This window comes from Myxine glutinosa, chromosome 2 (genome assembly GCF_964187855.1).
Source record: "Myxine glutinosa chromosome 2, kmMyxGlut1.1, whole genome shotgun sequence".
Classification (NCBI taxonomy): Eukaryota; Metazoa; Chordata; class Myxini; order Myxiniformes; family Myxinidae; genus Myxine; species Myxine glutinosa.
Genome location: NC_136262.1, coordinates 4,556,830 through 4,583,241, shown reverse-complemented (window position 1 = coordinate 4,583,241; position 26,412 = coordinate 4,556,830). Strand labels below are relative to the sequence as shown.

The 26,412-nt window shown below is 46.5% G+C and overlaps 1 protein-coding gene across 1 annotated transcript in view; it reads right to left on the bottom strand.

The window, feature by feature from the left end:
- Window positions 1-26,055, bottom strand: part of KLHL26 (kelch like family member 26) — a 29,908-nt gene extending 3,853 nt beyond the window's left edge. Inside the window, exons 1-3 of the mRNA XM_068108836.2 lie at window positions 25,988-26,055; window positions 10,748-10,936; window positions 9,865-10,625 (exon numbers count right to left, since the gene is read on the bottom strand). Of these exons, the coding sequence (XP_067964937.2) occupies window positions 9,865-10,625; window positions 10,748-10,936; window positions 25,988-26,040 (1,003 nt within the window). The 5' untranslated portion in view covers window positions 26,041-26,055. The remainder of the gene's footprint in view (window positions 1-9,864; window positions 10,626-10,747; window positions 10,937-25,987) is intronic.
- Window positions 26,056-26,412: the final 357 nt, after the last annotated feature.

The following is a 26,412-nucleotide window of genomic DNA, read 5'->3' as shown; positions in this document are numbered from 1 at the left end:
GAAAAAGGGTAAAAAAAATTGACCCATCTAGAAAGGTCAAATATTTTGTGGTCCCGCCTTTTTTTTTCTTTTTTTAAAGTTCAAGCTCGGGGGTGCGATTTCAATAATTTTAAAGACTGCCATTGGATTCACCATATAAAACTACCCCTTGTTGTGCACCATTAAGACCTCGAAGTATGCGCATACAGATTTGTATACCTAACGACACCACAAACAGACATTGCCTTTTATTATATAGATTTATTTATTTTCTTTCTCATCTGGGCAATATCTCAGGCACCTTTTGAGCTTGGAAGCTGATATTTGGACACGACGGTGACCGAGTGATGTGGCTATAAAGGATATTTTTGATTTATTGAGTAATCGATTAATTATTTAATTATTTTTAAAAGTTATATTGGGATGAAACGGTGGTGGTTTAGGTATTCTATTAGCCAGTTGATTAATAATTTATTCATTTTACAATATTATTTATTTATTTTCGTTATTAATCACTTATTTATTTTCTTTCTCATCTGGCCAATATCTCAGGCACCTTTTGAGCTCGGAAGCTGATATTTGGACACGACAGTGACCGAGTGATGTGGCTATAAAGGATATTTTTGATTTATTGAGTAATCGATTAATTATTTATTGATTAATTGATTTAATTAATTTTCAAAAAGTTACACCTTCGGAGGAAACACTGGTGGTTGTGGTGTGCCATTGGCTAATCGATAAATAAATTAATTATTTTACCATTATTATATATTTGTTTTGATTTCACAATTAATCAATCAATAATTGTACACCTCTCCCTCCCAATAATCCAGTTAAAATATGAAATGACCCAAAACAAATTGCAACAGAATCCATTTTACCTGCATTTAATTTGGAATAGCTAACAACACAACATATTAAAAGTACAGGAAATTTGAAGTTGTGGAACTGCCCAATTTGCAGAAATTCAAAATGGCCACCATTCAAACTACTTTTGCCTATATTTCAGGATCTGAGACTCGTAGACACTTAATTCTGGTGTCTATACCCATGTTTAAATTTGTGGTGGTGAGATGTTTTTAATTTCGTGGTGGTGGTGTTTTTCATTTCGTAGTGGTGAGGTGTTTTTAATTTCGTGGTGGTGGTTTTTAATTTCGTAGTGGTGAGGTGTTTTTAATTTCATGGTGGTGAGGTGTTTTTAATTTCGTAGTGGTGAGGTGTTTTTAATTTCGTGGTGGTGAGGTGTTTTTAATTTCGTGGTGGTGAGGTGTTTTTAATTTCATGGTGGTGAGGTTTTTAATTTCATGTTGGTGAGGTGTTTTTAATTTTGTGGCTGTGAGGTGTTTTTAATTTCGTGGCGGTGAGGTTTTTAATTTCGTGGTGGTGAGGTGTTTTTAATTTCGTGGCTGTGAGGTGTTTTTAATTTCGTGGCTGTGAGGTGTTTTTAATTTCGTGGTGGTGAGGTTTTAAATTTCGTGGTGGTGAGGTGTTTTTCATTTTGTGGCGGTGAGTTGTTTTTCATTTCGTGGCTGTGAGGTGTTTTTCATTTCGTGGCTGTGAGGTGTTTTTCATTTCGTGGCTGTGAGGTGTTTTTAATTTTGTGGCTGAGGTGTTTTTAATTTCGTGGCTGTGAGGTGTTTTTAATTTTGTGGCTGAGGTGTTTTTAATTTTGTGGCTGAGGTGTTTTTAATTTCGTGGCTGTGAGGTTTTTAATTTTGTGGCTGTGAGGTGTTTTTAATTTCGTGGCTGTGAGGTGTTTTTAATTTCGTGGTTGTGAGGTGTTTTTAATTTCGTGGCTGTGAGGTGTTTTTAATTTTGTGGCTGAGGTGTTTTTAATTTCGTGGCTTTGAGGGGTTTTTAATTTTGTGGCTGTGGTGTTTTTAATTTGTGGCTGTGAGGTGTTTAATTTGTGGCTGTGAGGTGTTTAATTTGTGGCTGTGAGGTGTTTAATTTGTGGCTGTGAGGTGTTTAATTTGTGGCTGTGAGGTGTTTTTAATTTCATGGCTGTGAGGTTTTTAATTTCGTGGTGGTGAGGTTTTTAATTTTGTGGTGGTGAAGTGTTTTTCATTTTGTGGCGGAGTTGTTTTTAATTTCGTGGCTGTGAGGTGTTTTTAATTTCATGGCTGTGAGGTTTTTAATTTCGTGGTGGTGAGGTTTTTAATTTTGTGGTGGTGAAGTGTTTTTCATTTTGTGGCGGAGTTGTTTTTAATTTCGTGGCTGTGAGGTGTTTTTAATTTCGTGGTGGTGAGGTTTTTAATTTTGTGGCTGTGAGGTGTTTTTAATTTCGTGGCTGTGAGGTGTTTTTAATTTCGTGGCTGTGAGGTGTTTTTAATTTCATAGCTGTGAGTTTTTTATTTTGTGGCTGAGGTGTTTTTAATTTCATGGCTGTGAGGTGTTTTTAATTTCGTGGTGGTGAGGTTTTTAATTTTGTGGTGGTGAGGTGTTTTTAATTTTGTGGCGGAGAGTTGTTTTTAATTTCGTGGCTGTGAGGTGTTTTTAATTTCATGGCTGTGAGTTTTTAATTTCGTGGCTGAGGTGTTTTTAATTTCGTGGCTGTGAGGTGTTTTTAATTTCGTGGCTGTGAGGTGTTTTTAATTTCGTGGCTGAGGTTTTTAATTTTGTGGCTGAGGTGTTTTTAATTTTGTGGCTGTGAGGTGTTTTTAATTTCATGGCTGTGAGGTGTTTTTAATTTTGTGGCTGTGAGGTGTTTTTAATTTCGTGGCTTTGAGGGGTTTTTAATTTTGTGGCTGTGAGGTGTTTTTAATTTCGTGGCTTTGAGGGGTTTTTAATTTCGTGGCTGTGAGGTGTTTTTAATTTCGTGGCTGTGAGGTGTTTTTAATTTCGTGGCTTTGAGGGGTTTTTAATTTTGTGGCTGTGAGGTGTTTTTAATTTCGTGGATTTGAGGGGTTTTTAATTTCGTGGCTGTGAGGTGTTTTTAATTTCGTGGCTGTGAGGTGTTTTTAATTTCGTGGCTGTGAGGCGTTTTTAATTTCGTGGCTGTGAGGTGTTTTTAATTTCGTGGCTGTGAGGTGTTTTTAATTTCGTGGCTGTGAGGTGTTTTTAATTTCGTGGCTTTGAGGGGTTTTTAATTTTGTGGCTGTGAGGTGTTTTTAATTTCGTGGCTGTGGTGTTTTTAATTTCGTGGCTGTGAGGTGTTTTTAATTTCGTGGCTGTGAGGTGTTTTTAATTTCGTGGCTGTGAGGTGTTTTTAATTTTGTGGCTGTGAGGTGTTTTTAATTTTGTGGCTGAGGTGTTTTTAATTTCGTGGCTGAGGTGTTTTTAATTTTGTGGCTGTGGTGTTTTTAATTTCGTGGCTGTGAGGTGTTTTTAATTTCGTGGCTGTGAGGTTTTTAATTTCGTGGCTGTGGTGTTTTTAATTTCGTGGCTGTGAGGTGTTTTTAATTTTGTGGCTGTGAGGTGTTTTTAATTTTGTGGCTGTGGTGTTTTTAATTTCGTGGCTGTGAGGTGTTTTTAATTTCGTGGCTGAGGTGTTTTTAATTTTGTGGCTGAGAGGTTTTTAATTTCGTGGCTGTGAGGTGTTTTTAATTTCGTGGCTGTGAGGTGTTTTTAATTTTGTGGCTGTGGTGTTTTTAATTTCGTGGCTGTGAGGTTATTAATTTCATGGCTATGAGGTGTTTTTAATTTCGTGGCTTTGAGGGGTTTTTAATTTTGTGGCTGTGAGGTGTTTTTAATTTCGTGGCTTTGAGGGGTTTTTAATTTCGTGGCTGTGAGGTGTTTTTAATTTCGTGGCTGTGAGGTGTTTTTAATTTCGTGGCTTTGAGGGGTTTTTAATTTTGTGGCTGTGAGGTGTTTTTAATTTCGTGGATTTGAGGGGTTTTTAATTTCGTGGCTGTGAGGTGTTTTTAATTTCGTGGCTGTGAGGTGTTTTTAATTTCGTGGCTGTGAGGCGTTTTTAATTTCGTGGCTGTGAGGTGTTTTTAATTTCGTGGCTGTGAGGTGTTTTTAATTTCGTGGCTTTGAGGGGTTTTTAATTTTGTGGCTGTGAGGTGTTTTTAATTTCGTGGCTGTGAGGTGTTTTTAATTTCGTGGCTGTGAGGTGTTTTTAATTTCGTGGCTGTGAGGTGTTTTTAATTTCGTGGCTGTGAGGTGTTTTTAATTTCGTGGCTGTGAGGTGTTTTTAATTTTGTGGCTGTGAGGTGTTTTTAATTTTGTGGCTGAGGTGTTTTTAATTTCGTGGCTGAGGTGTTTTTAATTTTGTGGCTGTGGTGTTTTTAATTTCGTGGCTGTGAGGTGTTTTTAATTTCGTGGCTGTGAGGTTTTTAATTTCGTGGCTGTGGTGTTTTTAATTTCGTGGCTGTGAGGTGTTTTTAATTTTGTGGCTGTGAGGTGTTTTTAATTTTGTGGCTGTGGTGTTTTTAATTTCGTGGCTGTGAGGTGTTTTTAATTTCGTGGCTGAGGTGTTTTTAATTTTGTGGCTGAGAGGTTTTTAATTTCGTGGCTGTGAGGTGTTTTTAATTTCGTGGCTGTGAGGTGTTTTTAATTTTGTGGCTGTGGTGTTTTTAATTTCGTGGCTGTGAGGTTATTAATTTCATGGCTATGAGGTGTTTTTAATTTTGTGGCTGTGAGGTGTTTTTAATTTCGTGGCTGTGAGGTGTTTTTAATTTAGTGGCTGTGAGGTGTTTTTAATTTTGTGGCTGTGAGGTGTTTTTAATTTCGTGGCTGTGAGGTGTTATTAATTTTGTGGCTGTGAGGTGTTATTAATTTTGTGGCTATGAGGTGTTTTTAATTTCGTGGTGGTAAGGTGTTTTTAATTTTGTGGTGGTGAGGTGTTTTTAATTTTGTGGTGGTGAGGTGTTTTTAATTTTGTGGTGGTGAGGTGTTTTTAATTTTGTGGCTGTGAGGTGTTTTTAATTTTGTGGTGGTAAGGTGTTTTTAATTTTGTGGTGGTGAGGTGTTTTTAATTTTGTGGTGGTGAGGTTTTTCATTTTGTGGCTTTGAGGGGTTTTTAATTTCGTGGCTGTGGTGTTTTTAATTTGTGGCTGTGAGGTGTTTAATTTGTGGCTGTGAGGTTTTTAATTTCATGGCTGTGAGGTGTTTTTAATTTCGTGGTGGTGAGGTTTTTATTTTGTGGTGGTGAAGTGTTTTTCATTTTGTGGCGGAGAGTTGTTTTTAATTTCGTGGCTGTGAGGTGTTTTTAATTTCGTGGCTGTGAGGTGTTTTTAATTTCGTGGCTGTGAGGTGTTTTTAATTTCGTGGCTGTGAGTTTATTTTGTGGCTGAGGTGTTTTTAATTTCATGGCTGTGAGGTGTTTTTAATTTCGTGGTGGTGAGGTGTTTTTAATTTTGTGGTGGTGAGGTGTTTTTAATTTCGTGGTGGTGAGGTTTTTAATTTTGTGGTGGTGAGGTGTTTTTAATTTCGTGGCTGTGAGGTGTTTTTAATTTCGTGGCTGTGAGGTGTTTTTAATTTCGTGGCTGTGAGGTGTTTTTAATTTCATGGCTGTGAGTTTATTTTGTGGCTGAGGTGTTTTTAATTTCATGGCTGTGAGGTGTTTTTAATTTCGTGGTGGTGAGGTTTTTAATTTTGTGGTGGTGAGGTGTTTTTAATTTTGTGGCGGAGTTGTTTTTAATTTCGTGGCTGTGAGGTGTTTTTAATTTCGTGGCTGTGAGGTGTTTTTAATTTCGTGGCTTTGAGGTGTTTTTAATTTCGTGGCTGTGAGGTGTTTTTAATTTCGTGGCTTTGAGGTGTTTTTAATTTCGTGGCTATGAGGTGTTTTTAATTTCGTGGCTGTGAGGTGTTTTTAATTTCGTGGCTGTGAGGTGTTTTTAATTTCGTGGCTTTGAGGTGTTTTTAATTTCATGGCTGTGAGGTGTTTTTAATTTCGTGGCTGTGAGGTGTTTTTAATTTCGTGGCTGTGAGGTGTTTTTAATTTCATGGCTGTGAGTTTTTTATTTTGTGGCTGTGAGGTGTTTTTAATTTCGTGGCTTTGAGGTGTTTTTAATTTTGTGGCTGTGAGGTGTTTTTAATTTTGTGGCTGTGAGGTGTTTTTAATTTTGTGGCTGAGAGGTTTTTAATTTCGTGGCTGTGAGGTGTTTTTAATTTTGTGGCTGTGAGGTGTTTTTAATTTTGTGGCTGTGAGGTGTTTTTAATTTTGTGGCTGTGAGGTGTTTTTAATTTTGTGGCTGTGAGGTGTTTTTAATTTTGTGGCTGAGAGGTTTTTAATTTCGTGGCTGTGAGGTGTTTTGAATTTCATGGCTGTGAGGTGTTATTAATTTTGTGGCTGTGAGGTGTTTTTAATTTTGTGGCTGAGAGGTTTTTAATTTCATGGCTGTGAGTTTTTTATTTTGTGGCTGTGAGGTGTTTTTAATTTCGTGGCTTTGAGGTGTTTTTAATTTTGTGGCTGTGAGGTGTTTTTAATTTTGTGGCTGTGAGGTGTTTTTAATTTCGTGGCTGTGAGGTGTTTTTAATTTTGTGGCTGTGAGGTGTTTTTAATTTCGTGGCTGTGGTGTTTTGAATTTCATGGCTGTGAGGTGTTATTAATTTTGTGGCTGTGGGGGTTTTTAATTTCGTGGCTTTGAGGTGTTTTTAATTTTGTGGCTGAGAGGTTTTTAATTTCGTGGCTGTGAGGTGTTTTGAATTTCATGGCTGTGAGGTGTTATTAATTTTGTGGCTGTGAGGTGTTTTTAATTTTGTGGCTGAGAGGTTTTTAATTTCGTGGCTGTGAGGTGTTTTGAATTTCATGGCTGTGAGGTGTTTTTAATTTTGTGGCTGTGAGGTGTTTTTAATTTTGTGGCTGAGAGGTTTTTAATTTTGTGGCTGAGAGGTTTTTAATTTCGTGGCTGTGGTGTTTTGAATTTCATGGCTGTGTGGTGTTTTTAATTTTGTGGCTGTGTGGTGTTTTTAATTTTGTGGCTGAGAGGTTTTTAATTTTGTGGCTGTGAGGTGTTTTTAATTTTGTGGCTGAGGTGTTTTTAATTTTGTGGCTGTGAGGTGTTTTTAATTTTGTGGCTGTGAGGTGTTATTAATTTTGTGGCTGTGGGGGGTTTTTAATTTCGTGGCTTTGAGGTGTTTTTAATTTTGTGGCTGAGAGGTTTTTAATTTCGTGGCTGTGAGGTGTTTTTAATTTTGTGGCTGTGGGGGGTTTTTAATTTCGTGGCTTTGAGGTGTTTTTAATTTTGTGGCTGAGAGGTTTTTAATTTTGTGGCTGTGGTGTTTTGAATTTCATGGCTGTGAGGTGTTATTAATTTTGTGGCTGTGAGGTGTTTTTAATTTTGTGGCTGAGGTGTTTTTAATTTTGTGGCTGAGAGGTTTTTAATTTCGTGGCTGTGAGGTGTTTTTAATTTTGTGGCTGTGAGGTGTTTTTAATTTTGTGGCTGTGAGGTGTTTTTAATTTTGTGGCTGAGGTGTTTTTAATTTTGTGGCTGAGGTGTTTTTAATTTTGTGGCTGTGAGGTGTTTTTAATTTTGTGGCTGTGAGGTGTTTTTAATTTTGTGGCTGAGGTGTTTTTAATTTCGTGGCTGAGGTGTTTTTAATTTCGTGGCTGAGAGGTTTTTAATTTTGTGGCTGTGAGGTGTTTTTAATTTCGTGGCTGTGAGGTGTTTTTAATTTTGTGGCTGTGGTGTTTTTAATTTCGTGGCTGTGAGGTGTTTTTAATTTCGTGGCTGTGAGGTGTTTTTAATTTTGTGGCTGTGGTGTTTTTAATTTCGTGGCTGTGAGGTTATTAATTTCGTGGCTGTGAGGTGTTTTTAATTTTGTGGCTGTGAGGTGTTTTTAATTTCGTGGCTGTGAGGTGTTATTAATTTTGTGGCTATGAGGTGTTTTTAATTTCGTGGTGGTAAGGTGTTTTTAATTTTGTGGTGGTGAGGTGTTTTTAATTTTGTGGTGGTGAGGTGTTTTTAATTTTGTGGTGGTGTGTTTTTAATTTCGTGGCTGTGAGGTGTTTTTAATTTTGTGGTGGTGAGGTGTTTTTAATTTTGTGGCTGAGGTGTTTTTAATTTTGTGGCTGAGGTGTTTTTAATTTTGTGGCTGAGGTGTTTTTAATTTTGTGGCTGAGAGGTTTTTAATTTCGTGGCTGTGAGGTGTTTTTAATTTCATGGCTGAGGTGTTTTTAATTTTGTGGCTGAGGTTTTTAATTTCGTGGCTGTGAGGTGTTTTTAATTTTGTGGCTGTGGTGTTTTTAATTTCGTGGCTGTGAGGTTATTAATTTCGTGGCTATGAGGTGTTTTTAATTTTGTGGCTGTGAGGTGTTTTTAATTTTGTGGCTGTGAGGTGTTTTTAATTTTGTGGCTGTGAGGTGTTTTTAATTTCATGGCTGAGGTGTTTTTAATTTTGTGGCTATGAGGTGTTTTTAATTTCGTGGCTGTGAGGTGTTTTTAATTTTGTGGCTGTGGTGTTTTTAATTTCGTGGCTGTGAGGTTATTAATTTCGTGGCTATGAGGTGTTTTTAATTTTGTGGCTGTGAGGTGTTATTAATTTTGTGGCTATGAGGTGTTTTTAATTTCGTGGTGGTAAGGTGTTTTTAATTTTGTGGTGGTGAGGTGTTTTTAATTTTGTGGTGGTGAGGTGTTTTTAATTTTGTGGTGGTGTGTTTTTAATTTCGTGGCTGTGAGGTGTTTTTAATTTCGTGGTGGTAAGGTGTTTTTAATTTTGTGGTGGTGAGGTGTTTTTAATTTTGTGGTGGTGAGGTGTTTTTCATTTCGTGGCTGTGAGGTGTTTTTAATTTCGTGGTTGTGAGGCGTTTTTAATTTTGTGGCTGTGGTGTTTTTAATTTCGTGGTTGTGAGGTGTTTTTAATTTTGTGGCTGTGAGGTGTTTTTAATTTCGTGGCTTTGAGGGGTTTTTAATTTCGTGGCTGAGGTTTTTAATTTTGTGGTGGTGAGGTGTTTTGAATTACTTGGTGGTGAGGTAAAGAATTTAACACAGCAACTCAGGTACAGTCATTATCCTCACCTAAAATAAGCCCGTTCCTCAGTAACGACGCGTGGTGAGGCGAGCGCAGCAAGCCGAGCCAAGCTCGATACGTAGTATACGGTGTATATATATAAATATATATATGTATGTACATATGTATATATGTACATATATATACATATACATATGTGTATATATACATATGTGTATATATACATATGTGTGTGTGTGTATATGTGTATATATATATATATATATATATATATATATATATATATATATATATATATATATATATATATATATATATATATATATATATATATATATATATATATATATGCGGGGTGTGTGTGTGTATGTATGTCTTGGATGTGTGGTGTGTGTATATGTGTGTGGTATGGGGTGTGTATGTGTGGGGTGTGTGTGTGTGTATATATAATATATATGTGTAGGATGTGTGGTGTGTGTATATGTTTGTGGTATGGGGTGTGTGTGTGTGTGGGGTGTGTGTATGTAAGACCAGCTGAAGGATGCACAAACAGTTGGTAGTTTCAGGAGTGTTAACTTGACAGATTTGGGTCCAGGAAGTTTAAGTTTGAGAGATGGGAAAGTGTTGGTGGAGTTCAGGAGATAGAGGGTTGAACAGTGACGGAGTTGAAGTAAAACTATTCAGGTAGTGTATTCGGAACGACTAAATACCACGTGTGCATGGAGATTGTTCAATCGTTGGGTGGTGTGTATAATGGGGTGTTCACGATTAGAATATTCACACCATTGTCTCCGTTATCATGGCGATGAAGTGGTTACCTGTAGTATAAATTTTTATCAACTAACAATTGACTTGTGATGAAATTACATTATCTAACCTGTTTTAAAATTGTCAAAACATCACAACTCGGTGTGTTACTTGTGGTACATCATTCACTTCCGGTTTGCTTGTTCCTGTGTCCCATGTTAAAAGCTCTTGTACATGATTGTGAATGTATCTTTCCCTGAGAGCAGGATGCATTCTCACCATGGAATTGGAGCGCTAAGCTGTGAGGTAACTGGTAGAACTTGCTGCTGACGGATTGGTCGACGTCCATGTACGGCGTACCTCCAAAAGCGAGCAGAGAGGTGTGCTCGGACCGCACCGAAGTCCGGCGCGACTGCATCTCGTGCTGCCGAAAGGGTAACACCTGATAGTTAAAAGCCTCGAGGAGGAAACTGCAGCAGGCGGGGTCCTCGGTCATCAGGTCGACGGGTTGCACCCGGTCCACCAGTTCGTCCGAGGTCATGAGCGGAAAGCGCACGTGACCGAGCACCTGGGCGGCACGCGCTCGTCGCTCGGGTGCGTGCCGGAGCCAACGTACGGCAGCGAAGAAAAGTTCGACCTCCGTGCAGCTCTGCAACCGGTCGCTTTGCAGGAAGAAGACGAGGCGTTCAAGCGGGAGATGAAGGAAGTCCTCTTCGGCAGAAATTTCAAGGAAGTGGGCACAGGTAAACGAATCGACAGACTCCTTGAGCGACACGAGCCCAAAGTCCATGGCCATTTGTCCGATGTTGAGGCAGGTGTCCACGCTCATGGCGGCCTTCAAGAATTCTTCACACAGACTGATAACAGGAGCCATCTGCAGAAAAACCGCCGCTCCCAGGACGTCTTCTACGCAGTCCAGGTGTAGAGTCACTTCCCCACAGTAGGCGAAGTCCAGGATGTGTCCGAGGCCTTTTGCTGATAATCCCTGGAGGCGAATGACATTCAGGCTGGCTTCCCGCATTCCACCTGTGAACATGGCCCTGGCAGACGGTGCTCAATTTGATGATGCATTTTGGAAGTAAAGGAACCTCCAGGTACAATTTAAGGCACAAACTCCATGGCACATTAAACGGCAGCATTTTGTGTGGACGCTCCGGCTTACCGGAAATAATGACTGCAGGCAGCCAGAACGGCGCGATGCACCTTGAAACTCTGGTCTTCCACCTCCAACATCACGTCAAGCAGCTGTCCTTTGAGCCTGAGGTGCGCCAGGCCCTGCAGCAAATTTCCACTGTGCCCCGTTGCCGTGAACGTTCTCCGTAAGGTACCAACTGGCTGTTCTCCCATACGTCTGAGCAATAAACAACAACATCTGCATTTGGGCAATTCGATGTGAGCCAAAAAAAAAACCCCCAAAAAACCAATATGGGTGAGAATAAGTGGGTGTAATTGGTAAAGTAAATATTTAAGTTTATCAAAATATATAACTTTTCATTCTCTGCCCCTGAATTACCTGGTGGTTCATGCTGAATGATGACCCAGAATTGACAATACAACAAGCCCCACAAAAAGGTACGATATAATCTCTTCCTTGGCCCACTAATTTAGGTTTGTCTGCACTAAACCATGAACGTTTTAAAGTGTGAAGTGAAAGGTATTGTCGTGTGGTTGCTCAGTTAACACCGAGCGTCACCACGGATGAATCGAGCTTAACAAGGCGTTTATTCAAATCAATGGCGGATCGATACACAGGCCGGGGGATTGGGGGAGGATGCCACGCTTACCTTTTCAGCCCAGACGGTCTTCTCCCTGCAAATTATTAACTCAACCCGAGACGGAGATATAATGTTCAACAAGGAATATTTATTAACGGAACCGAGAACAAGGAAACGCCACAGAAGAAACTAAATTCTAAATTGAGACGTCCCCACACCAGACTTCAGATACGAAACAATGGGCGAGGATGAATAAAATAAATGTCTCGTCATGTTGTGGAATGTGCTGCATCTTATCTTTCTCTATCGTCCAGGCCCCAAGCTCACGTCCGGACGCGGCTCCGGTTGGCGTGATCCGCTCGGGCGTTGGCGTGAATCCCCCTCGCTGCACAGTCTGTCTCGCGCCACACAGCTCAGCACGCAGGCACCAGGAACACAAACAAAAGGGGAGGATGATCGTCAGCACTGGTCTCTCCACCAAAGTCCAAAAGTCAAAAGTGACAGTCCAGAGCAAGAGGCTAAGGGAAGAGCTCCAGGCATGCAGGAACCAGGGACGAGAAGGCAAGGGAAGAGCAGAAAATGCCGGTGAGCGAGCGGTTTTACTGGCGATCTTCTGATGTCAGCTCGCTTCCCCTCCAACCAGTGCGGCGCTTACTTGTCACCTTTCGCGCCCTTTTTCGTCACCGGCACTTGGCCTCCAACCAGTGCGTAGCTTGTTGGTCGTTCGTTCGCGCCCTCCGCACCAATTGGCTGTGGTCTCATCGGTTGGTGGTCAATCAGTGTGTCGCTCCTTTACCTTTCTCACCCCCAATCACAGAGCTCTCTGCCCTTCCTTTGACCAATCGCACGTCCTCCCCAACTCTGCCAATCGGTGTGTTTGTTGCTCGCCCCTCCCCTGGCCCATCACTAGTTCTCCTGGGCGTGGCTCCCAGCCTGCCTAGTCAACGTGTGAAAGCCATGGTGTACCACTGCGCGGCCGCTGCCTGCTCGTCTTTCCGGTCAGTTCTTATGATCAGTCATAGTAAGGGGGGGGTTTAATTAATGTATGCACTAAGGGCCTATCTAATGTCCACAAGAGTGCATTGCCATAAGGGACACAGGTATGATCACCAGGTCTGACACACAGGGGATTTATCTTAGTCCCTAGAACTATTTAACACACGAACATCCTTGTGTGATCACAGGTATACTCTTAATCCGACAAACCGGGCGAAACACAGAAATTACAGGTGAGGTTCCCTATCATGACAGCCGGACACCTATGCAGATCTACCTAAATCTAGATATTCCCCTACCCCAAAATTCATAACAGTATTACAGCCAGGATTTGAACCTTGACAAAGCTGCATAAGTTCGGTAAGTTACCATATCCTTGTTTTTATACTGTAGCAGGAATGACAGTTTAAATCACCTCACAATTTTCCTTTCACCACCTGCAACGATTAAAATTTGAGCAATTTTTTCAAGCAGCAAGCCTCTGAAATTCATAACATCAGTTACCAAAATACATGAGGTAACATCAGTTACCATGTAACATCACTTACCAAAATACAGGGGAGGTAACGTCAGTTACTATGTAACAGTTACCAAAATACAGGGGAGGTAATGTCAGTTACTATGTAACAGTTACCAAAACACGGGACGTAATGTCAGTTACTATATAACAGTTACCAAAATACAGGGGAGGTAGCATCAGTTACCCATACATCTTAAGGAAATAGCTTCAATCTATGAGCCTTCCGATTGTTCGTTCATTATAGATTGGTGTCACGAAGTGGCACCATTCAGTCAATAGATGGTGCCATTTTTGGAATCTATTACTCACAATGCAGCTTTTTTTGTGTGTGTGTACAAGATCTAGGCTCGTGTAAGAGCTAACATTAATCACATAAAAACAAACCGACACATAAAACATATAATAAAGGGAGCGGCAGACAAGATGGGGAGAGAAGGGGAAGCACATAAACACAACATTTGAGAGCAGGGACATCGGGAATGTGTGGGAGGGGGAGGGATTGGGGGAAGGCGGCGTGGGAAGGGGGGGAAAGGTGGGAGAAGTATAAAACACATGGACACGGCTAGGACTTCCAGGAAAGAAGTCGGTATTTCAAAAAAGTGGATCTGGGGTGAATTAGCGGGGGTAGAAAAGATCAAGGTTTTGGATGGGGGAAGATGGATGGTGGTGAACAGCTGTTTTAAAGACCTGGAGGGAGGAGAGGGATTGAAAACAGTGAGGGAGTTTGTTCCAGACGTGGAAGAAAAGAGGAATGAAAGAGTGAAGGTGAATAGAGAGTCTTGATTTTGGCAGTTTAACCATAAGAGGGTTGCTGGCAGATCTTGTGCGACCTGTGGGAATATTTGGGGGACAGAGCACAGAGAGAGCTGGGGGAGATAGGCCGGAGAGGAGTCTGTAGAAGACAGAAAGACCCCCAACCTGCCTGCGGTGAGTGAGTGAAAGGCCCACGGAGTTAGCTTCATCACGGGAGATTCCAATGATTCTGAACGCTTTGGTTTCAACAGCGTGAAGCCGAGCTAGGTGAGATGCAGGAGCACCGGCCCAGAGGGGAGAACAGTATTCCATTGAGGTACGGATGAAAGCCTTGTATGTGGTGAGGAGCTCAGGTGTGCCAAGGAAGGACTTTGCACGACGGAGGATGCCCAGTCCTCCAGATGCGACTGGCTTTGGAGGCCAGATTTGAAATGTGGTTTTCCCAGGAAAGATCATGGCAGACAGTGAGACCCAAAAGCTTGAGTGACAGAACTTCATGGTTGTCCAGTCGGTCCTTTCGGAGAGACATCGTAAGAGTGTGAGATTTGTCAGGATTGAAAGACATGTTCCACTTGTTTGCCCAGTCTGTGATTTTGTCCAGGTCTGCAGAGAGCGAGGAGGCTGCAGATTGCCGATCTGAGGGATGAGGAATGGAGCGGCAGAGAGTGGAGTCATCAGCAAAGACATAGAGAGGATTTTCAGGAGAGTCAGAGAGATCATTGAAGAAGACCAAAAAAAGCACAGGGCCCATAACACTGCCTTGGGGAACTCCAGCCTGAACAGGAAGAGGAGATGAGAGAAACCCATTCAGGGCCACACGTTGACTACAACTAGAGAGGAAGTCTGCCAGCCATGCGTGGAGATTTCCATGGATACCAAAGGAGGAGAGTTTGGTGAGCAGAGCGGGGTGCCAGACAGTACCGAAGGCACGTGATATGTCAAGGGAGACAGCTCTAATTTCCTGTATGGCATTGAGGACCTCCATCCATTGTTGACAGCAGAAGCAGCATGTCCAGAGCAGAGTGACCAGGTCTGAAACCAAATTGATGATTAGAGATCAAGTCATTGGAGAAGAGGAAAGATTTCATATCCTTTTCGAAGCTGTTCCATGCGCTCACGCTTTCGAAGCTAAGTAATTTTTTCACAATTGTGTTTTTGTCGAGACTGTATCTATCTTTCGGTGTGTGTACCTATAGCGTGTCTTTAGGAAAATTTTCGGTGTTAATTTTTCGTACATGTATACACAATCGTCGGTGAATGCGTGTCGAGTATTCTGAGGCCTAGTACTAGTAGGCTTAGGCTACCGTCTCCGACCTTGTGGTTTTTTCTCTCAGCGGTTCGTCAAATGCGCTGCAACTATTTTCGTTCTCTGTTTCGTCCCAGTCGTTCACCCCATACTTCCTTGTATAATATCTCTACTCAAAAAAAAAAAAACCCCAAAAAATATTTCCCTCTCAGTTCTTATTCGTTTATTTGTTGTTCTTATTTGTTCGTTCGTTCTTCTTTCACGTTGTTCGTGATCACGTGGTTAGAAATGTTTAATCTCTCCCCTGAACAACTGTTTTCTGTCATATATTATAACACCTTTTTCTTCTTCTCCAACAAAAGGATGCTTTCATCTAGCTCACCAAATCTATTCATTCCAAAAAAAAATAAAAAATACCATCTCTTACAGTTCCACTTTTCTACATTCCCTAAACTCTCCAGCCCTCCACCCCTCCTTCTGCGTCCTCAAACGTATTTTTGACTCGAAGGTCTCAAACTCATTTTGCAAAAAATGTTCGTTTCCCATGAATCGTACACTTTTCAAAATCCAATCTCACCCCTCCCCTCCAAATCTTCCCCATCACCCCTCCCCTCCATAACTTCCCCATCACCCCTCCCCTCCAAATCTACCCCCTTGCCCCTCCCCTACAAATCTTCCCCATCACCCATCCCTTTCAAATCTTCCCCCTTAACCCTCCCCTCCAAATCTTCCCCATCACCCATCCCTTTCAAATCTTCCCCCTTGCCCCTCCCCTCCAAATCTTCCCCATCACCCCTTCCCTCCAAAACTTCCCCATCACCCCTCCCCTCCATAACTTCCCCATCACCCCTCCCCTCCAAATCTACCCCCTTGCCCCTCCCCTACAAATCTTCCCCATCACCCATCCCTTTCAAATCTCCCCCCTTGCCCCTTCCCTCCCCTCCCTCCTAAACTCCCCCCACACCCCTCCCCTCCGAGACTCTCCCTCGCTCCTCCCCTCCAAGACTCCCCTCTCACCCCTCCTCCTCCTCCTCCTCCTCAAAGCATCCTCCCTGCTTCTTCCCCCTTCCACCTTCATCTCCCCCAACCTCTGCCTCGCTCTTCCCCCTCCTCAAATAACACCTCACTGTGCCTCACCCAATCTCCATCAAACCTTTTGTCCGCCCCATTCTTCCCTTTCTCCAAGCTATTCTGAAATCTCTGACACACCTTCAACAGCTCTCCCTACCTCTTCCTCCTCTTCCACATCTTACCCTACCCCTCCCCCCCCCCCTGTTCTGTATCCGATGCTCCCCCTTCCTCTTCATTAACGGTATGGACCTCAAACATCCGGGGCCTTCGCTCAAACTTGACTGATCTCTCCATACAGGTTGCTTCTGACAAACCAGATGTGATCTGCTTAACAGAAACTTTCCTCCTTCATGATGTCTCTGATGCCTTGGTATCTCTCCCGGGTTACTCCCTCCTCCGGTATGATAGACCTGAGCCTCGTCCTGGAGGTGGGGTTGCTATCTTTAATAAAAAAACTCTTCCTCACTCGCCCTCCACTGCCCTCCTCTCCACCTCACCCCCAGGAATACCTTTGGCTACGGCTTCCCCTTCGCTCTCACCTTTTCGGCCTTTTCCTCATATGTGTGTTGTACCGTCCACCAAACAGTGATGACTCCATCGACATCTCGCTGTCTGATAATATGGACCAACTTCTATCTACCCATCCCAACTCTCTCTTCCTCATATGTGGTGATTTCAATTGTCACCATGCCAGGTGGCTGGGTGTGGGTACCTCTCTCACCAGCCATGGCTCTTCAGCAAAGGACTTCTGCGACTCACTGGGACTGACACAATCTGTCAATTTCCCGACCCGGATCTCAGTCAACGGAGCATCTTCTCTTCTGGACTTGGTTATGACTAACTTCCCTGAAAATGTCTGCTGCTCTTCTTCTGCTCCAATCGGCTCATCTGATCATGTGCTTGTTAAAGTGGACATCTCTCTGACCATTCTCAGAGAGCCTCCTCAGCGTCGACGAGTCTGGCATTTCACTCAGGCCAACTGGCACGGTCTTCAAGCAGCCATCAATCATCTGGACTGGTCTCCCATCTCTACCGCCTCTGACATCAACTCATCCTGGGAATTCTTTCAAAGTAAATTGCTCTCTCTCATGCACAGATTTATCCCTTCTCGTCTTCAGTTGTCATACCCTTCCTCCCGTCCATGGTACACGGAATCTTGTGGTGAGGCTGTTGCCCAGAAACAACTTGCTTTCGTCTCCTGGAAAGCAAATCCAACGGAAGGAAATCTCATTTCCTTTCACAAAGCCCGAAACAAGTGTGTGTCCACCCTCAGGAGAGCCAGGAAACAATATCTCACTGTTCTCAAGACCGAACTCTCTTATCTGTCTCCCTCTTCCAAATCCTCATGGCATCTGGTCAAATCTGTTTCTGGTGTTTGTTCCCCCTCCATCCCCTCCCTCACCTCAAACGGCTACACGGCTGACCGCACGTGAAAAAGCTGAATGCCTCAACTCTGTGTTTGCCTCCAAATCTTGTGTCCCAAACCCATCCCTCTCTGTACCCACCGTACCCAGTCGTACCCAGCTGCTCCTGGACTCTGTGTCCTTTCCTCCTGACAAGGTGGAAAAGTTTCTGTCAACCCTCGACTCTGATTCTGCAACTGGTCCTGACGGCATCAGCCCACGGGTCCTAAAATCATGCTCTTCCGCTCTTTCACTCCCTCTTTCTGTTCTCTTCACCCTCTCTTTTGCTCAAGGTCATCTGCCATCTGCTTGGAAATCAGCCAACATCACCGCTTTGCACAAAAAAGGTGCAAAAACAGATCCTAGCAACTACAGACCAACCAGCCTTCTCCCAATTATTAGCAAAGTCATGGAATCCATCATTGCTTCAGATATGAAATCTTTCCTCTTCTCCAATTGCTTGATCTCTGACCATCAATTTGGTTTCAGACCTGGTCACTCTACAGACGGGAACAGTGGTGAGTTTGAGGTGAAGGTGGGAGTGCATCAGGGGTCGGTACTAAGTCCACCACTATTTGTAGCTGTGATGGAGGTGCCGGCTCAGAACGTAAAGGAGGGTTTACCGTGGGAGTTGTTGTATGCAGATGATCTGGTGTTGATTGCGGAAAGTATGGATGGACTGAAGAAAAAGATGAACAAGTGGAAGGAATGTATGGAGACAAAAGGTCTGAAGGTGAATATCGGAAAGACGAAGGTGATGGCAAGTGGTAAAGCATGTGGTGAGGTGGAAAGAACTGGGAAGTGGCCCTGTGCTGTGTGCAGGAAGGGTGTCGGAGTGAACTCCATTCAATGTACAATGTGCGCTGAGTGGGTTCATCAAAAAATGTCGTGGTCTGAGAGGGTCATTAACCAGTGTGGCAGCTACATTCAAATGTAAGGTGTGCACAGAGGGAGCTGCAGATGGAGGAAATGTTGAGTTGGATCTTGGAGACGGCATGAAGCTGGAAGGTGTGAAAACATTTTGCTACCTCGGAGACATGCTGAATGGAGAAGGTGGATCAGACTCGGCAACGGTTGCTCGAGTGAGATGTGCATGGAAGAAGTTTCGGGAACTGAGTGGCGTGCTGATGAGGAGGGGAGTGTCGTTGAAGCTGAAGGGAAAGGTGTATGCTGCATGTGTGAGAAGTGTTAGGATTTATGGGAGCGAGACATGGGTAATGAACGTAGAGCAGCAACAAAGGGTGGAAATGCGAATGGTTCGACGGATGTGCAGAGTATCGTTGAGAGAGAGGAAGACAAATGATGAATTGCAAAAGATGATGGGAATGGAGCCTGTGATTGATGCTGTGAAGAGGAACAGGTTGAGATGGTTTGGTCATGTGTTGAGGAAGGATGAAAGTGACTGGTTGAGAAGAGTGTTGGAAATGAATGTAGAAGGAAGTAGAGGACGGGGCAGACCGAGAAAGACTTGGCCTAAGATGGTGGAAGAAGAAATGTGGGCAAGGGGGTTAACAAGGAGAGATGCAGAAAATAGGGCAAGATGGAGAAGATTGTCATGGGGACCGCAAGGCTAACCCCCACTCTAGCAGGGAAAATGGCCTTTAAAATGCTTGTTGTTGTTGAGATGTAGATGGAGTCATCACTGTTTGGTGGACGGTACAACACACATATGAACAAGAGGTGGGAGCGAAGGGGAAGCCGGAGCCAGAGGTATTCCTGGGGGTGAGGTGGAGAGAGGGCAGTGCAGGGCGAGTGGGAAAGAGAGTTTTTGATAAAGATAGCAACCCCACCTCCAGGACGAGTCTCAGGTCTATCATTCTATCTATCATCTATCATCTCACTGTCATCTCATCTCACTATCATCTCACTCTATCATCCCACTCAGGAGGGAGTAACCTGGGAGAGATACTAAGGAATCAGAGACATCATGAAGGAGGAAAGTTTCTGTTAAGCAGATCACATCTGGTTTGTCAAAAGCAACCTGTATGGAGAGATCAGTTAAGTTTGAACGAAGGCCCCGGATGTTTAAAGTCCATACCGTTAATGAAGAGGAAGGGGGAGCATCGGATACAGAACAGGGGGGGGGTGGGGGGGGGGGGGGTAGGGTAAGAGGTGGAAGTGGTAGGGAGAGCTGTTGAAGGTGTGTCAGAGATTTCAGAATAGCTCGGAGAAAGGGAAGGATGGGGCGGACAAAAGGTTTGATGGTGATTGGGTGAGGCACAATGAGGTGTTATTTGAGGAGGGGGGAAGAGCGAGGCAGAAGGTTGGGGGAGATGGAGGTGAGAGTTGGAAGGGGGAAGAGCGAGGCAGAAGGTTGGGGGAGATGGAGGTGAGAGTTGGAAGGGGGAAGAAGCAGGGAGGACGCTTTGAGGAGGAGGGGTGAGAGGGGGAAAATGGAGAAGAAATGATGGTGGGGAGATTTGAAGGGGAGGGGCGAGGGGTTAGGAGGGAGTTTTGGAGGGGAGGGATTTGAAAGGGATGGGAGATAGGGGAGATTTGGAGGGGAGGGGTGACGGGGGAGTCTACGATGGGAGGGGTGAGGGGGAGTCTACGAGGGGCAGGGTGTGGGGGGAGTTTAGGAGGGAAGAGGCAAGGGGGAAGATTTGAAAGGGATGGTGATGGGGAGGATTTGGAGGGGAGGGGCAAGGGGGAAGATTTGGAGGGGAGGGGTGATGGGAATTTGGAGGAAGGAGACAGTTTTGAGAGTTCATTCTTGAATGTGGAGAGATAGTGCTTCCTGGCACTCCTGAGACGACACACACTTGTTCCAAGCTTGGTGGAAGGAACTGAGATTGCCTTCAGTTGGATTTCCCTTCCAAGAGGCAAAGGCAAATTGTTTCAGGGCAACTGCCTCACCACAAGATTCAGTGTACCATGGACGGGAGGAGGGGTAAGAGAACTGAAGACGAGATGGGATAAATCTGTGCATGAGAAAGAGCAGTTTGCTTTGGAAGAATTCGCAGGAAGAATTGATGTCAGAGGCAGTAGAGATGGGAGACCAGTCCAGATGATTGATGGTTGCTTGCAGACCGTGCCAGTCAGCCTGAGTGAAATGCCAGACTCGTCGACCCTGAGGAGGCTCTCTGAGAATGGTCAGAGAGATGTCCACAGAGAGAGAGAGAGGAGCGCCGACGGTTGGGTCTAGAGAGAGAGGGAGAGAGGAGTTGCGAGGTTTGGGTCTGGAGAGAGGAGTGGCGAGGGTTGGGTCGAGAGAGAGAGAGGGAGGAACGGCGAGGGTTGGGTCTAGACAGAGAGGGAGAGAGGAGTGGCGAGGTTTGGGTCTAGACAGAGAGGGAGAGAGGAGTGGCGAGGGTTGGGTCGAGAGAGAGAGGGAGGAACGGCGAGGGTTGGGTCTAGAGAGTCGTGGCGAGGATTGGGTCAAGAGAGAGGGCGGCGAGGGTTGGGTCGAGAGAGAGAGTAGTGGCGAGGGTTGGGTCTAGAGAGAGAGGGCGGCGAGGGTTGGGTCTCGAGAGAGAGGAGCGGTGAGGGTTGGGTCTCGAGAGAGAGGAAGGAGCGAGGGTTGGGTCTAGAGAGAGAGAGGGAGCGAGGGTTGGGTCTGGAGAGGGAGAGGAAGGAGAGAGGGTTGGGTCAAGAGAGAGAGAGGAAGGAGCGAGGGTTGGGTCTGGAGAGGGAGAGGAAGGAGCGAGGGTTGGGTCTAGAGAGAGAGAGGAAGGAGCGAGGGTTGGGTCTGGAGAGGGAGAGGAAGGAGCGAGGGTTGGGTCTAGAGAGAGAGAGGAAGGAGTGAGGGTTGGGTCTGGAGAGGGAGAGGAAGGAGCGAGGGTTGGGTCTAGAGAGAGAGAGGAAGGAGTGAGGGTTGGGTCTGGAGAGGGAGAGGAGGAAGGAGCGAGGGTTGGGTCTGGAGAGGGAGAGGAAGGCGTGAGGGTTGGGTCTGGAGAGGGAGAGGAAGGAGTGAGTGTTGGGTCTAGAGCGGGAGAGGAAGGAGTGAGGGTTGGGTCTGGAGAGGGAGAGGAAGGAGCGAGGGTTGGGTCTAGAGCGGGAGAGGAAGGAGCGAGGGTTGAGTCTGGAGAGGGAGAGGAAGGAGCGAGGGTTGGGTCTGGAGAGGGAGAGGAAGGAGTGAGGGTTGGGTCGAGAGAGGAGCGGCAAGGGTTGGGTCTAGAGAGAGAGAGGAAGGAGCGAGGGTTGGGTCTGGAGAGGGAGAGGAAGGAGCGAGGGTTGGGTCTGGAGAGGGAGAGGAAGGAGTGAGGGTTGGGTCTGGAGAGGGAGAGGAAGGAGTGAGGGTTGGGTCTGGAGAGGGAGAGGAAGGAGTGAGGGTTGGGTCTGGAGAGGGAGAGGGAGAGGAAGGAGCGAGGGTTGGGTCTGGAGAGGGAGAGGAAGGAGCGAGGGTTGGGTCTAGAGAGAGGAAGGAGCGAGGGTTGGGTCTAGAGAGAGAGAGGAAGGAGCGAGGGTTGGGTCTGGAGAGGTAGAGGAAAGAGCGAGGATTAGATCTGGAGAGAGAGAGGAAGGAGTGAGGGAGGGAGGAAGGAGTGAGGGAGGGAGGAAGGAGTGAGGGTTGGGTCTGGAGAGAGAGAGGAGGAGCGAGGATTGGGTCTGGAGAGAGAGAGGAAGGAGTGAGGGTTGGGTCTGGAGATAGAGAGGAAGGAGTGAGGGTTGGGTCTAGAGCGGGAGAGGAAGGAGCGAGGGTTGGGTCTGGAGAGGGAGAGGAAGGAGTGAGGGTTGGGTCTGGAGAGGGAGAGGAAGGAGTGAGGGTTGGGTCTGGAGAGGGAGAGGAAGGAGTGAGGGTTGGGTCTTGAGAGGGAGAGGAAGGAGCGAGAGTTGGGTCTGGAGAGGAAGAGGAAGGAGTGAGGGTTGGGTCTGGAGAGGGAGAGGAAGGAGTGAGGTTGGGTCTGGAGAGGGAGAGGAAGGAGTGAGGTTTGGGTCGAGAGAGGGAGAGGAAGAAGTGAGGGTTGGGTCTGGAGAGGGAGAGGAAGGAGTGAGGGTTGGGTCTGGAGAGGGAGAGGAAGGAGTGAGGGTTGGGTCTGGAGAGGGAGAGGAAGGAGCGAGGGTTGGGTCTAGAGAGGGAGAGGAAGGAGTGAGGGTTGGGTCTGGAGAGGGAGAGGAAGGAGTGAGGGTTGGGTCTTGAGAGGGAGAGGAAGGAGCGAGGATTGGGTCTGGAGAGGGAGAGGAAGGAGCGAGGATTGGGTCTGGAGAGGGAGAGGAAGGAGCGAGGGTTGGGTCTGGAGAGAGAGAGAGGAAGGAGTGAGGGTTGGGTCTGGAGAGAGAGAGGAAGGAGCGAGGGTTGGGTCTGGAGAGGGAGAGGAAGGAGTGAGGGTTGGGTCGAGAGAGGGAGAGGAAGGAGTGAGGGTTGGGTCTGGAGATGGAGAGGAAGGAGTGAGGGTTCGGTCAAGAGAGGAAAAGGAAGGAGTGAGGGTTGGGTCAGGAGAGGGAGAGGAAGGAGTGAGGGTTGGGTCTGGAGAGGGAGAGGAAGGAGTGAGGGTTGTGTCTGGAGAGGAAGGAGTGCGGGTTGGGTCTGGAGAGGGAGAGGAAGGAGTGAGGGTTGGGTCTGGAGAGGGAGAGGAAGGAGTGAGGGTTGGGTCGAGAGAGGAGCGGCAAGGGTTGGGTCTAGAGAGAGAGAGGAAGGAGCGAGGGTTGGGTCTGGAGAGGGAGAGGAAGGAGCGAGGGTTGGTCTAGAGAGAGAGGAAGGAGCGAGGGTTGGGTCTGGAGAGGGAGAGGAAGGAGCGAGGGTTGGATCTGGAGAGAGAGAGGAAGGAGTGAGGGAGGAAGGAGTGAGGGTTGGGTCTGGAGAGGGAGAGGAGGAGCGAGGGTTGGGTCTGGAGAGAGAGAGGAAGGAGTGAGGGTTGGGTCTGGAGAGAGAGAGGCAGGAGTGAGGGTTGGGTCTAGAGCGGGAGAGGAAGGAGCGAGGGTTGGGTCTGGAGGGAGAGGAAGGAGTGAGGATTGGGTCTGGAGAGGGAGAGGAAGGAGTGAGGGTTGGGTCGAGAGAGGGAGAGGAAGGAGTGAGGGTTGGGTCTGGAGAGGGAGAGGAAGGAGTGAGGGTTGGGTCTGGAGAGGGAGAGGAAGGAGCGAGGATTGGGTCTAGAGAGGGAGAGGAAGGAGCGAGGGTTGGGTCTGGAGCGAGGGTTGGGTCTGGAGAGGGAGTGAGAGTTGGGTCTGGAGCGGGAAGAGGAAGGAGTGAGGGTTGGGTCTGGAGAGGGAGAGGAAGGAGCGAGGGTTGGGTCTGGAGAGGAAGAGGAAGGAGTGAGGGTTGGGTCGAGAGAGAGAGAGAGGAAGGAGCGAGGGTTGGGTCTGGAGAGGGAGAGGAAGGAGCGAGGGTTGGGTCTGGAGAGGGAGAGGAAGGAGCGAGGGTTGGGTCTGGAGATGGAGAGGAAGGAGTGAGGGTTGGGTCTGGAGAGGGAGAGGAAGGAGTGAGGGTTGGGTCTTGAGAGGGAGAGGAAGGAGCGAGGATTGGGTCTGGAGAGGGAGAGGAAGGAGCGAGGGTTGGGTCTGGAGAGAGAGAGGAAGGAGTGAGGGTTGGGTCTGGAGAGAGAGAGGAAGGAGCGAGGGTTGGGTCTGGAGAGGGAGAGGAAGGAGTGAGGGTTGGGTCGAGAGAGGGAGAGGAAGGAGTGAGGGTTGGGTCTGGAGATGGAGAGGAAGGAGTGAGGGTTCGGTCAAGAGAGGAAAAGGAAGGAGTGAGGGTTGGGTCAGGAGAGGGAGAGGAAGGAGTGAGGGTTGGGTCTGGAGAGGGAGAGGAAGGAGTGAGGGTTGTGTCTGGAGAGGAAGGAGTGCGGGTTGGGTCTGGAGAGGGAGAGGGAGAGGAAGGAGCGAGGGTTGGGTCTAGAGAGGGAGAGGAAGGAGCGAGGATTGGGTCTGGAGAAAGAGAGGGAGCGAGGGTTGGGTCTGGAGAGGGAGAGGAAGGAGCGAGCGTTGGGTCTAGAGAGAGAGAGGAAGGAGCGAGGGTTGGGTCTAGAGAGAGAGAGGGAGCGAGGGTTGGGTCTGGAGAGGGAGAGGAAGGAGCGAGGGTTGGGTCGAGAGAGAGAGAGGAAGGAGCGAGGGTTGGGTCTGGCGAGGGAGAGGAAGGAGCGAGGGTTGGGTCTAGAGAGAGAGAGGAAGGAGCGAGGGTTGGGTCTGGAGAGGGAGAGGAAGGAGCGAGGGTTGGGTCTAGAGAGAAAGAGGAAGGAGTGAGGGTTGGGTCTGGAGAGGGAGAGGAAGGAGCGAGGATTGGGTCTAGAGAGAGAGAGGCATGAGTGAGGGTTGGGTCTGGAGAGGGAGAGGAAGGAGCGAGGGTTGGGTCTGGAGAGGGAGAGGAAGGAGTGAGGGTTGGGTCGAGAGAGGAGCGGCGAGGGTTGGGTCTAGAGAGAGAGAGGAAGGAGCGAGGGTTGGGTCTGGAGAGGGAGAGGGAGAGGAAGGAGCGAGGGTTGGGTCTGGAGAGGGAGAGGAAGGAGCGAGGGTTGGGTCTAGAGAGAGAGAGAGGAAGGAGCGAGGGTTGGGTCTAGAGAGAGAGAGGAAGGAGTGAGGGTTGGGTCTAGAGAGAGAGAGGAAGGAGCGAGGATTAGATCTGGAGAGAGAGAGGAAGGAGTGAGGGAGGAAGGAGTGAGGGTTGGGTCTGGAGAGGGAGAGGAGGAGCGAGGATTGGGTCTGGAGAGAGAGAGGAAGGAGTGAGGATTAGATCTGGAGAGAGAGAGGAAGGAGTGAGGGAGGAAGGAGTGAGGGTTGGGTCTGGAGAGGGAGAGGAGGAGCGAGGATTGGGTCTGGAGAGAGAGAGGAAGGAGTGAGGGAGGAAGGAGTGAGGGTTGGGTCTGGAGAGGGAGAGGAAGGAGCGAGGATTAGATCTGGAGAGAGAGGAAGGAGTGAGGGTTGGGTCTGGAGAGGGAGAGGAGGAGCGAGGATTGGGTCTGGAGAGAGAGAGGAAGGAGTGAGGGTTGGGTCTGGAGAGAGAGAGGAAGGAGTGAGGGTTGGGTCTGGAGAGAGAGAGGAAGGAGTGAGGGTTGGGTCTGGAGAGAGAGAGGAAGGAGTGAGGGTTGGGTCTGGAGAGAGAGAGGAAGGAGTGAGGATTGGGTCTAGAGCGGGAGAGGAAGGAGCGAGGGTTGGGTCTGGAGAGGGAGAGGAAGGAGTGAGGGTTGGGTCTGGAGAGGGAGAGGAAGGAGTGAGGATTGGGTCTAGAGCGGGAGAGGAAGGAGTGAGGATTGGGTCTAGAGCGGGAGAGGAAGGAGTGAGGGTTGGGTCTGGAGAGAGAGAGGAAGGAGTGAGGGTTGGGTCTGGAGAGAGAGAGGAAGGAGTGAGGATTGGGTCTAGAGCGGGAGAGGAAGGAGCGAGGGTTGGGTCTGGAGAGGAAGAGGAGCGGCGAGGGTTGGGTTGAGATGAGGAGGATTAAAACCAATTGGAACGTTGGGAGGTGGAAAATAAAAAAGGAGGAAGGAAGGGAAATGAAGACGTTTGTGCCGTACGATTTGAAATTGACGCGGAATTGTAAACGAAGAGAAAGTAAATTTTGACGATATTCTAATTCGTTTCATAAAGTGATGAGGAAAATAAAATGATGTGAAATAAAGATGGGGCAGGGAAAATAAACCCCAAAATGGAAGAGGAAGAGTGAATGTTGTTTGCAAAGAAGAAGAAGCGGAAATGAAAGTTGAAGGTAAATTAATTTTTTGATCAAAACATGAAACATCTCGTCAGGGAAAGGGGTGTACAAGTCCAACAGGGAGATCTGACGAGCCAAGGATCATTTCGGAATAAACCGTGTCCCCTGTGATCCCCCAAATACCTGGCGGCGTCCATGGAGGCGGCCATGAGCTCACCATCCCCGGACTCAGCCATCGCGCTCAAGTAATTAACGGGAAGAGCTGAAAAAGGCGGGAATGCTGGGAGTAAAATTGGGAAAAGCGAAAGGAAAAAATAAATAAACGAGTGGAGTTGTTTGATCGTAATGAGGTGAGAAAAATAATTGGGAATGTAAGAAAGTGTAAAAGGAATGTGAATGAAATAATTTATACTTGTAGGAATGAAAGGAAATCCAAGGTGTTGCTGCGGTATTATGTTGTTGTTCGCCGGAACGTGCGATGGATCCGCCACGTCTATCATTTGTCATCTCACAATTCATTTGGAACACACTCACCGTTCATGTTTTACCTTTCCTATGTTCGTTTTTATTTCAACATTTTAAAACTTGCTTTTTGTAATGCGCTTATG